The sequence below is a fragment of the Balaenoptera borealis genome (genome assembly GCF_965194805.1).
Source record: "Balaenoptera borealis genome assembly, chromosome: 4".
Classification (NCBI taxonomy): Eukaryota; Metazoa; Chordata; class Mammalia; order Artiodactyla; family Balaenopteridae; genus Balaenoptera; species Balaenoptera borealis.
The window spans coordinates 78956306-78969526 of NC_138861.1; the positions used below are offsets into that span (position 1 = coordinate 78956306).

Consider the following 13221-nt stretch of genomic DNA (forward strand, 5'->3'; position numbering starts at 1 on the left):
TCTGAAAGCCGAGTGAAAATGGTGTTTTGGATTATCTGTGCATAGACTGTAAAAGTGTAGCTTATAATATACCTGAGTTTTGTTACTTAATATTCTTAATGATGTAAAAGTTTCTTTCCTGTTGTATTAACACTGTGGATTGCTCTTCCCAAGGGGGAAGAAAACCCCAGAAACAGGATATTATTAAATCAAATTAACTTAATTTGCAGGTTTAAAGGCACAAAACCTATCCCTCACCACTTCAGCAGTAACTTAAGAGTTCAAACTGTACCTTTACTTTCATTTTTAAAATTTTGTGAATCTCTATTTTCTACACCATTTGTGAGTACAATATGAGTACCATAATGGCACTCTTAAACACACAGTTCAAGTGGTCTGTGTGTTTAAAATTTAATGTGGTATAAAAACACGTTTTTGCACACCTCCATCTAAAAAAATGAGGTACCCAAATCTCTAGGTATCAATTTTCTACAACGCCTTAAATTTTAGAGTTTATCTTAGAAAAAAAAAGAGTAATATTTCTGGATAATTTTTATGTCTTAGTACTAAACCACTGATGTGACAAATCTCTCTAAATGGGCTTCGGCTTTCAATCAGGATCAACATGGGTCTGAATCCTAACTTGCTACTTATAAGCTGTATGGTATGATCATAGATAACTTATGTAACCTTTCAAAGCTTCAATTTCCTAATTTGTAAAATGTGTTAGTAATTGAACCTACTTCATAGAATTGTTCAGAGGATTAAACAGAATTATGAATGTTTGGTACCATACAATGTGAGTTCTATAATATAAATAATATCATATGCAATTTGTAAATAAGGAAAATTTATCAATATATCACAAAAGTCATTTTGGTTCAAATGTATTTTTTTCTGGACTGTGGATTTTAGAGCCACCAAGTAACAGCAGCTTAATACAAACTACACAAAGTCAGCTAAACACAATAGAGACAAGGAAGAGCGAAAGGGGATTTAAAAAGAGTTGAATGCTTTCAAAGTTGTGTTACTCAATACACAAGTTATAAATGGACAGTCAATAACCTCATGTTTGTATCACTTCTTTGTCACAGCTTTAAGGAAATGAAGGAACACATCACAGTGACCACTTCAACCACTGACAGTAAACATGCTACAAAGGAACTGAATGAATCAAACTACAAAACTGATGTGAACTGTGGGATAGAAGGCATGCATATTGAGCATTTCTAAGATTGTAGAGATAACTCTGTTGTTTAAAATTGGTTTGACTGCATGCTCATATCTACCCTACTTAATACGCAATACTTTTTGGAAAGTGTTCAATTCTGTTTTAGTCACTCTGTAAAGTACAGAGTGCCCATCTACTCCCACATCACTTCTTGGCTCAGTTTGGCCACTTTGTCTTAGACGTTCCTTCTGCATGATTATCTGATCTTTGTTTATGTTGCATATGTCTCCTTAATTCAACAGTCTCAACGTTCCTTTCCATCAGGTTACCTTCAACTTTTTTAAAAAAGGAAATTCTACATTTGCTGGGGTATTTATTTTATTTATTAAGAATTTAACATGCCTTTAATTGTGCTATTATTTTTATGGGATCATTATTGTTTTTATTAATGTTCTAGTAAGAAAGCTCCTTGGGTTTTAAGTGGTCTGCTTCAGGACTATTTCCCCCCAAAATCCTGTCATTTTTAATGTGCAGTATTGCAGAATATAAGGTTTTTAAGGCATATATATTTATATATTAAACAGCTAGAACTTGCTTATTTTAGAATTCTAGAGAGACCACAGTTTCATACAGATTTAAGTATTGATACAATTGGGTATTTTATAGGGACAAATTTTAAATTTTAATACAGCTATGATCATCTTATAGCAATTGATAATCACTACATTTTACTATAGTTTAATACAGCTATTCAGCACAAAATTAAAATCTGTAATTTTCATTTATCTTTAAATAACTGATACATAAAAGATACTTACTGGCTGAAGCCTGAGGTTGCATGCGAGGTATTCCTCCATTTGGCACTTGAAAATTTGAGTCACTTCTGCTGCTTTTCACTGAGTCAACTTGTGTATTAGATGTTCGGGACAGGTTTGGAAGACTGCGTCTTAGTTTTTCTATGACAACAGAAATTTAATTAAAAGAAAAAATCAAAACATTCTTTCCAATGGAGAAAATTAAAATGTTAATTAACATTCAAAAATCAGATTCTTGGGCCTCCCTGTGGTGCAGTGGTTAAGAATTCGCCTGCCAATGCAGGGAACACAGGTTTGAGCCCTGGTCTGGGAAGATCCCACATGCCATGGAGCAACTAAGCCCGTGCGCCACAACTACTGAGCCTGTGCTCTAGAGCCTGCAAGCCACAACTACTGAGCCCGTGCACCTAGAGCCCGTGCTCTGCAACAAGAGAAGCCACCGCAATGAGAAGCCTGAGCAGTGCAACGAAGAGTAGCCCCTGCTTGCTGCAACTAGAGAAAGCCCACGTGCAGCAACGAAGACCCAACACAGCCAAAAATAAAAATTAAATAAATAAATTTTTAAAAACTCAAATTCTTTATTTAAGTGTTCTGCATATTTTAGAAGAGCTAACAGGAAGTATACGTCTTATAAAAATAAACAATACAGTTTCTATAAATGGGCAGAACTGTTAAAAAGAACCATAAATTACTTAAATCAAAATCTATACACAGGGACTTCCCTGGTGGCTCAGTGGTTAAGAATCCGCCTGCCAATGCAGGGGACACAGGTTTGATTCCCTGGTCTGGGAAGATCCCACATGCCACACAGCAACTAAGCCCATGCACCACAACTACTGAGCCTGCGCTCTAGAGTCCTCGAGCCACAACTACTGAGCCCACATGCTGCAAGCACTGAGGTCCGCGTGCCTAGAGCCCGTGCTCTGCAACAAGAGAAGCCACCACAATGAGGAGCACGCGCACCGCAATGAAGAGCAGCCCCCGCTCACCACAACTAGAGAAAGCCCGCACGCAGCAACAAAGATCCAAAGCAGCCAAAAATAAATTAAAAAAAAAAAAAAATCTATACACAGATCACTTCATGAGTATAACAAAGCAAAACTAACATAATCAAGTAAAATTAAATTCACTTCTTCCTTTATTTTTGCATTGACTCAGTATTTTTTTAATAAATTTATTTATTTTATTGTATTTATTTTTGGCTGCGTTGGGTCTTCGCTGCTGCGCGTGGGCTTTCTCTAGTTGCGGCGAGCGGGGGCTACTCTTCCTTGCGGTGCACAGGCTTCTCATTGCGGTGGCTCCTCTTGTCATGGAGCACGGGCTCTAGGCTCGCAGGCTCAGTAGTTGTGGCTCGGGGACTCTAGAGCACAGGCTCAGTAGTTGTGGCGCACGGGCTTAGTTGCTCCATGGCATGTGGGATCTTCCCAGACCAGGGCTCAAACCCATGTCCCCTCCACTGGCAGGCAGATTCTTAACCACTGTGCCACCAGGGAAGTCCCTGACTCAGTATTAATAAAACAATAAACTGTCTAAATTCTTGATCTACTTTCTGAAATACAGAACCTTGGTAAAAACTGTGTTACTTTCATACTGAAATATGAAGGACAAATTTTTTCCATACATTATAGTTACCTTCATTTTTAACACTGGTTGTCTGTAAATCTGTGGGATGGCCTTGAAGGGAAAGGCGAGGTTGCTGTAAGCGGCTAATCATAGGCTGTGGGGACACTCTACTATATTCTATTCCCCGAGCAGGAGATCGAGAACGAGGTGAATTTCGGGGTGACTGCTTAGGTGATGGTCGAGGTGAATTGCGTGGTGATGGTGAAAACCTGTTAACAGCAGGGTATACTGCATGATGCATACTGTCATCTTCATCATCTAAACTTTGTGCATCAAGTTCCTGATCACTAAAAGTACCCCGTCTTGTAGAATTGCAAGATGAACCAGAACTGCGCCGAGATGCGGTGGCTGCATATTCTTGCCGGAGACCTGACAATAATGAATGTGTTATTTTATTTCTTTAGTTTTATTTTTAAACATTTAAATATTTTTAAGGTTTAAAAGCAAAAGATTATCATTGAGAAATTCAAATAGGGTATAACGTGTAAAGGAAAACTCCCTTTCACTTGATTCACCTTAGACTTTCCCACACATAAGGATGCATATACCACATCTAAAAGGCTATTTTTAAATTAAATGAAATTCATAAACTTTTGCCCAATTTCAACATTTCTTCCTGAATCCAAAATCTATATTAAAAATAGAACCATAAATTTAAAAATATTTCTACTCCAAAAGACAGTAATCCAAATTTGAGATTAATATTAAAGGAATACTGAAGGAAAACAATTACTGCCCAACCAGTGTAAAGAATACATCAGTGAGTAAATATACTCCCTGGATACTGAATCCTTGCATTAATCTTACTCAAGAAGATGATGAAGGAAACTTCTATTCCACTCTTAGGAATTCAATACTTGGGCACAAACATAATTTCAGTTGTTTCATAACCTAAGAGACTTCAATAACACAAGATAAATTCTAAGCCATCAAGTAAGAATTTTCAAAGGAGTCCCTTATTTATCTTGATATCTCCAGAAATACCCAAGCGACCTTAGGAGCCCTTCAAATAGTATAAAAACTTCTAGAATAAAAACAAATGTTGATAGATATTCAACGAGAAAAAAAATTACAATTGAAAAAAACGTATGGAATTTAGATAACATTTTGAGGAAGTCCTGCTAACTATTGGCAGTTTAGCCCAAAAGATCTGTTCTACAGGAGTATCAAACTTTTAAGTTATATATTCATTCACAGAAAGTGATATCAACATGGTTCCCCAAAGTAGTGGATGAGAATCACACCAGGGTACCTGTAAAACTACAGATTCCTAGGGCCTGTCTAGCCCTTTGGTCAGGTTTGGGGACCACTGTAGTAACCAACAAATTACTTAGTGTCATGTTATAGCAAACATGGCACTAAAGTCACCTAGCAAAAGACGACAGACCAGTGAGAAGAGCGGTGTTTTAGAAAAGAAAAATCCAGATCCCAATGCAGGTTCCCCATTAACAAGGGGGTCCTAGGGAAGTCACAACCACTATGGGATTGTGTGTTTCTCATTTTAAAAATGAGGGAGCTTAACCAGGCAAAAGTGCAAATCTGTTACTCTTCATTTTTGTTACCAAAGAACAGGAGAAACAATGTTGTAAAAAGGAAAATCATTCTCTCTTTAAAAAAAAAAAAAAAAAAAAAAAAAGCTGGTGTTTTCAAGGAGGTATCACACACATTTTCAGCATTTTTTGTTTTATTTTTTTAAATTCACCAGGAAAAGAAATATTTGTGCGTGTGAATAGCTTAGAAAGGATTTTTAAAGTAAGACTAAAATTTCTATTATGCATTACCAACACACAATATGAGAACTACAGCAAATAGCTGGTTGAATTTCTAACAAAATACTGCAGTCTAAAAAGTCAGGGTTCAAAGAAGAAATGAGTGAGTTTATTCTAACTGGTAGTTACACAGCATTCTTCATTCTTTTTTCACATACGTGATAATAAGTAACCCCTCACTAGCTGACAATACCATACTCCCAGTGAGGAGTTATATATACAAGTTACAGAAGAAAAGGGTAAAATGTTATTAGTTTTTAGGGCTAAAGATAGATAAAACAAGCACCAAACCTTTCTATCTTTCTAAGGGAAGATGTGTGAAAATCAGACAAGAATTAGAATCAGACAAGAGTGAGAAACACTGCAGTTTCTTAATAAATGTTATAGCTTGATAAAACTTACTACATATTTACATAAAAGAAAGGACCTAAACAGAAAATTTTTGAACTAAACTATAGCATTGCTCCATTACCTCAGCCAACTGTCAAGACTCTGAAATCTGTGTTTCAAGGACCTTTTCATTATGAAGGTTAGAGAGACTGCTTCTTTCACAGTTAAGCCTATGGCATCATACAATAAAATATACAGGCAAGAATAATACTATCACCAACATCTTACATTCAGATTAGAGTCAGGGCACTAATGAGCCCTTGAAATAGTATGAAAAATTTTGTGCATATGCATATTTTGGGAATGACAGGGGACAACACTTTTATCAGATTCTCAAAGGTATATGTGACCTAAAAAGTTGCAAGGACCACTTTGCAAAGCAACATCACATGCTTCATTTAACTTAATGTCACAATTCCAATTTTCCCATGAAGGTCTTTTATACAGACTACACCAAACATTCTAAGAAAGATGAAATTTGCCCCCAAGTAGAAAAAAACTGACTTGGGGGGTGTGGAAAAAATCTTAGATATCATAATAGTTTGTGGCCCTTATAGTACAAAAAGAGATATACAGTATATCAATGGTATTAAAATTTAACGGGAGTGGGGGTGGGTAAAAAGGGGAAAAAAATGTCTAAATTGGCTCCTTGGGGAGGCAATAATGAAAGAACAGTTGAGAAACTCTGGTCTACACTAAGAAAACACAGAGCAACCGAGTAATAACTACAGAGTTACAGTGTAGAGTAACATGCAGGGTGTGATTACCAGTCACAGAAGCAGAGCATAGCCTGTTTTTCTTTACTCCTCACACAGCAAACTGCTCTACATACTATGGACTCTAAAAACAAGTTAATGAACAAACCAGTCCACTTGTTGAAAAAGCCTCTGAAATTTCAACATTTCTATTCTTACTACATTATTATTCCACAACACTTTGACATATTTAATAACGACAACAAAATTATACAGTAATGAAAGACCACAACTTTAACAATTAAAATACTTACTTTCTTCCTGCATCCGAGCTAGAATCTGCACATCAGTTACATCATTTAGCTTATAATTGGATCCAATTGAATCTTCATCTAATTCTGAAGCACTTAATTCACTGTCTATAGAGGATTGAGGACTGAGTGGAGGATTTCTGTCTGACGAACTTTTCAAATTACCTTAAAAAAGAAAATGATTCAAACTTCAGTGAAACAAAAATTGAATAACCATCTGTTGCAATTAACTTGATATTATATCTTTGGATTCAGTTCATTGTTATTCTGCCTTTTCTGTTTATAAAATTCCCAAATGTTAAAATTAAAAATTGACCTGATTAAGAATAAAGAGGGCTACAGAGGCTCCTTCATATATATTGAGAAATACAAAACACATTTTCTTATAGCTATAACTTATTTATATTCTTATGAAACAATTAAGCTTTCAAAACAGTACCTGGCAAGTAGTTAATGTTCAATAATACATGCTAGAGGATTTCAACTTTTACAAGGTAGCCAATGAAACTACTCTATCAATAGATGAATTTAAGATGTGTTTTCTCCTCCCAAATTCAGTCACTAGCAAATACCACCATCTTTTCCCTTGAATAAAAGCACCTACTTTTCCTAAACAAGAAAGCTATAATTTGAGGAAAACCAGGACTCCTTAAGAGATTTAGGACAAACCAAAAAAAGAACACTAAGCTCATTTCTCCTACATTATGCCATGTTTACAAAATTCCTTTGCTAAACTAGTAATGGGGATCCAAGAAGTTCTCTGAAGTTTACTAGCGAAGCACAAAGATGGGATGAAGAAAATGACTGGATGAAAAAACTCATTTTATCACTGTAAACCAAAAGGGGGATAGAAGACAGGTCAGAGGAATAAAGGATTTACATATCCAAAAGATTCTAATTTGTTTCTAAGGAAATGCTTTCATCAGATCATCAACTTCTAATGAAGAATTTTAAAAATCCCAAGACTGTCACTAATATTTCTAATACAGATTTATTTGAAACTTGTTTTCCAGAATTCTTCACCATAAGAGTCAGCTCCAACACGAATGGCACATAAAAAGAGCAAGAAGAATACGAAAGTTAATATTTATGTTATCAAGAAGAGCATAGTGCACATGACAGGAAAAGTACTATAAGGTCAGTCTCAAATAGTGCCTGAATAAAATTCTTTATATAAAACAAATATGGCAGATCAACCTTTTTAGTACAACAGTCATGGGTGAAATAAGTAGCAAGTAACAACCTACGTACAGAACAAACTTCAGGGTCAATAAGTGATGAGACTAGGGAGTATACAAGTCAAAAGTTTGAGGTGGTTAATAATACTTTAATTTTTAAGGAAGCTATGATAATTAATCATACCAATAGCAGTAATAAGAGTAACTGAATGGGTGAAATCTAAAGAACAGTAAGCTACAGAATAACAGTCTCAGTCACAGAACCACAGCAGAACATTCTTCCCCCAATTATAGCAATCTATCCCTCTCCCATATCATTTAGAGCTCTAAACACCCTCTTGGCACATTCATATACAGCCTTGTACTATTATTTAACTACAATATCAAAGCTTATTAAAATTCCTATTAAAAGAGTTTTAACTCTGTAGCTTTTACAACCTAAGCAAGCTACTCAGTAAGCATCTATTGGTTAAAAGAATAAAGCCTGTGACCCTATTTTATCAAGCCACATTAAAAAACTTTTACACACGTGCTAAAGAAAACTTTATGAATGTAACTTGGCTTATCTGTATCACTGGTGCCTAGTACCGTACTACCTGGTGCTAAGTAGCACCTCAATGATATCTTCTCTAACCAGTTGGAGGTTTCATAAATAAAGGAACTTGAACTACTGATGAGTAAGCTATTTTCTGAGGCAGGGCAGTAAGTTAAAAACCATTTCTTAATTACTCCATTTCATTTCTCCTTACCTGAATTTCCAGGAAGTATTAGCTGTTTGACTATAGGAGGTCGCACTGGGGTTGAGGACGGAGAATTGAAACCACTGCTGTATGGGCTACTGGCATTTGGACTGTAAGGACTTGTGTAACTGATGGAGTTGAAAGGATTATTATACAAATTCTGCCTCTTGAGAGCTGCATTAATGACAAGGGGAAAAATCAAATTGAAGAAAAGGCTAATAACATCTCAAAAATTTTCCTATTAGGGGGACTTCCCTGGTGGCGGAGTGGTTAAGAATCCACCTGCCAATGCAGGGGACACAGGTTCGAGCCCTGGTCCAGGAAGATCCTACATGCTGCGGAGCAACCAAGCCCATGCACCACAACTACTGAGCCTGTGCTCTAGAGCCTGCGAGCCACAACTACTGACCTCTTTGTGCCAAAACTACTGAAGCCCATGCACCTAGAGCCCATGCTCTGCAACAACAGAAGCCACTGCAATGAGAAGCCCGCGCACCGCAATGAAGAGTAGGCCCCACTTGCTGCAACGAGAGAAAGCCCGCGCGCAGCGACGAAGACCCAACACAGCCAAAAATAAAAAATATAAATAAAAATAAATTTATAAAAAAAAAAATTTCCAATTAGGAAATTCAGTAAGTCATTATCTCAGTTTAAACACAGAAACACTTCTATACTAGTGGAGAGAAATATATCACATTAATAATCCCAACAAAATATTTCCACTATCTTAAATTTTGTTATGCAAATAAAACAGGAGCCACACCAAACAGAAATAATACTATAGGAAGAATATCTCCTCAACAAATTATTAGCTACTAAATTAAGTTACTTCTATCTTGTTGGAAAGTTTATTCCAACTGTATCAACCTTGAACGGCCTTTAAAAATAAAATGAATATAAAAGCATATTTATGTTGTCTCATTTTTCTATAACAAATACATACTGCTAATAACAACAAAAAACTATGAAATAATGAGTTTTAAAAATAGTCTTTCCAAAGTTTGGATTTTTGAAAAAATAAAGCAATACTATTTAGGCCAGATGAAGGTCAAACACACAAGAATTCTTTTAAAAGAAACCCCCCCACCCCGCCCCATTTTCTGGGCCAAGGAGAATACTTCTGCCAAAAAAGGGGAAAAATTTGTGCTATGCATATAAAATTATAAAAATAGTATGAAAGTAGGGCTAAGATATCAATTATATACAAGAAAAATTAATACTTAAAATATTTTTTCTTTTCTTCACCCTATTCTAAAATCTACAGCTTATTCATATTTATGACCATCACCAAAGTACTATGCAGAATAAATACACAAATGTGACATGGTTCTTCTTCTCAAGAGGCCTAAAGCCAAGTAGCGCAGGCAGAAAAAACAGTGATTTCAAGGCAAAATGAAATGAGTACTATCATAAAGGCGCAAAGAGGCTAATGGAAATGATGAGATAGGAGTAATTCATTACAACTGAGAGAAAGTAGGTAGTAAGGCTTTTTGGAAGGAGAGGCACTGGAGCAGTCTTGAGAGAATAATTTGATAGGACACTGGAAATGGGGAAAGTATGTTTTCATCTGTGTTTATAACATAAACTAAAGCCATGTCTTGAAAATGCATAGTGTGTCCAGGGAATAACAGTGAGTAATCTAGAAAGGTAAAGCTCATGGTGAGGGACAAAACAGGAAAAACCAGCTGGGGCCAGGTCACAGGAGGCCTGGAATACTATGCTCAGGAGTCTGAAATTTGTTCAGTAGCAGTGATAACACCATCAGGGACTTTTGAGCAAGAGCAATATGATCCAATCAGCTTAAGGAAAAAAAACTGACGGAAATTCTAATGTTAAATAGATTAGACTGAACTAGGCAATAAAAGTGACCAAAAAAAAAAAAAAAGGAAGAAAAGGATAAATATTAAAAACCGGTAAGGATTACTAAAGGGAAAAAAAATAAGATGGTTCTGAAGTTTCTGGTTTGCCTATAAGCAGAGCACTGGTTTTGGGAGGAGGAACACATGTTTTCTGTTTAGTTTTTCTGTTTAGTTGGATAGTGTGGTAAGTTGGCCAGTATAGTTTTCTACATATTCACCATGAGACAAGACACCACTAAACATATTTAGTATGTAGTATGTAGCATGAGCTCAATATATCAACGAGCAGAAATAGGGGTGTTCATTCCTTCCTATCTCTTTACTCTTCTATTTCCTTTGAAGTGCAGTCTCTCTTTATTTGGTTATTTAATCACTAGCATTTCAAGTTCTCAACTCTTTTATCTTCTCACTCTAAACCATATTCTTTTTCTTGAGAAATCTCATTCATACTCCCAACATTAGTTATTATCTCTATTCCCCCAAATATCCATTACTTATATCTCCAGGCCTAAGTTTCCATGAGCTTCAGTCCCATATATGCTGCCCATTTAATGTCTCCCCTGAGGGTATGGTAAATGCACCCCAGAGCCAACAAGTCCAAATCCAAACTCATTATTTTCGAGCTAAAACAAATTCTCTTCCTGGGATCTCTATCTCAGAATGATAACAACATTCATCCTATTACACAAGCTGGAAACCTAGAAATCACTGCTGATACTTTCTTCTCCCTCATTTCCTCATATTTGGTTCATTCCTTTTTCCTTTCACACCTTTTCATGTCCACTACGACCCTTTCCCCCCAACACACACTACCCAGCTATCATCATCAACCCTCCTCAAAAGCATCCTACGGTTCACTTTTGGCCCTCTCCAATCTACTCTCCATACTACAGCTAAGCATGTCCTCATCAACGTGCAAATCCTATAATTTCTTCTTGCCAACACATACCATACCCTTGAATAAAACCCTTCAGTATCTTCCCATTGCTTTTAGAATAAAGTCCAAAACCTTTAACATGGTCTCTAAGGCCTTGCAGAGTCTGGCTCCTACATACTGTTCTGATCTCATGTCCAGTTCCTCATGTACGCCAGGCTCCCGCCCATATGCTCCCACAGGCCTCCCACAGAGCCTTTACACACGCTGTTCTCACCACCTGGAACACTCTACTCCCTCTGTCGCCTTCCCCTTTAGCCCACTTAAATTTTCCTGAATCTTTAGGACTCAGGCCAAACATTACTTCCTGAAGTAAAATTCTAATTTCTCCAAGTTCAAAGCACTGTAGATTATTCTTTTATTACATATCACCAGTTATAAAAATTATTTGTATTAACATGTTTCCCCTACTAGATGATAAACTCCACGAGTGCAGGTACAGTGTTCGTCTTTCTTCATCATGTATCCGCTACCCTTTCCCCAACGCCTGATACATAACAGGCTCTCAAAAAATATTAATTGAATATATGCATAAATAAAGGAGATTAGTTTGAATAAAGATGATACTGGATATAGTATGAATGGATGAAATCATCAAAACAGAGAGAAATGGGGCAAAAGAGACACCTGGGCAGATGGGGCGGGGGTGGGGGGGAGGTAGGAGGAATGGGAAGTTAAATGGGTACAGAATTTTAGTATGGGGCAACAAAAAAGTTCTGGAGATAGACAGTGGTGATGGCAATGTGAATGTACTTAATGCCACTGAACTGTATGAACTGTATATTTAAAAATGGTGGAAGTGGGAAATTTTGTGCTATATAAATCTTACCCCCCCCCCAAAACACACACAAGAAGATGGGCAGAGAAACTTTAAAGAAGACTGAAAAGAAAACCGGAGGGAGAATAAGGGTAAAAAAGATAATGCGCTATCAAAAAAACAAGAGAAGAATACCTTAGGAACATGTGCTGGTACACTAAAGAGAAGCTGAGTATGATGGAGTAGAAACGGCTGTGCTAGAATATAATAGCTAAGTTCCTAGGAAGCTTTGCCTTATCAAAAAAATACACTTAAAAAACAATCTTCCCTTTAACCTGGGAAAAGAGAGGTTTAGGACTACAAGGTTCAAACTTGCAACAGCCAAATTATTTTTCTTTAAATATATACAGCTATAGCTATTGCTCTGTGCATACAGCTATAAAATCTAAACACTGTTAAGCAGATCCAGTACTTGATTACACCTAGTTTTGGTTCAAGAATAACAGCTTTTCTTACATGCTCCTACTATCTTTAATACCTTTGTTATAATAAAGCAAAAAGCTACTCACTCCAATTGCTACTTTTGAAGTGCAACAGCTTTGGTTTTCTCCCCTATGACCATCCCATACATTATTTTCTTAAAATAACCACTGCCCCTGCCGAACAAACTACACTTTACTATATGACAGTTTAACTGTGTAGGCTCCCCCCTGCCTCCCCTGACCATTTGCAGCTTACACTCTAACAAAAGAGCACATACTTCAATAATAAAGCCAAAAAAAAGCAATTTTAAGGACATGGCTGCCAAGTAAACACAAAGCAAAAAACAAAACTCTATTTAGGATTAGTAATCATGTATCAATCTTTTACTACATGAGTATTCCAGGAAACTGATATTCTTTTTTTTTTTTTTTTTTTGGCCTCGCTGCGAGGCTTGCAGGATCTTAGTTCCCTGACCAGGGACTGAACCAGGGCCCCAGCACTGAAAGCGTTGAGTACT

At 36.5% G+C, this 13221-nt stretch overlaps 1 protein-coding gene across 4 annotated transcripts in view; it reads right to left on the reverse strand.

Annotated features, from left to right (window-relative positions):
* SLAIN2 (SLAIN motif family member 2) overlaps positions 1 to 13221 on the reverse strand; it is a 79950-nt gene that overhangs the window by 31478 nt on the left and 35251 nt on the right. For 2 of the 4 annotated variants that reach the window (XM_082390659.1, XM_082390658.1), the window contains exons 3-6: positions 8681 to 8845; positions 6757 to 6918; positions 3598 to 3957; positions 1969 to 2106 (exon numbers count right to left, since the gene is read on the reverse strand). In XM_082390659.1, the coding sequence (XP_082246785.1) occupies positions 1969 to 2106; positions 3598 to 3957; positions 6757 to 6918; positions 8681 to 8845 (825 nt within the window). The remainder of the gene's footprint in view (positions 1 to 1968; positions 2107 to 3597; positions 3958 to 6756; positions 6919 to 8680; positions 8846 to 13221) is intronic. The other 2 variants (XM_082390661.1, XM_082390660.1) reach the window with 2 other exon arrangements.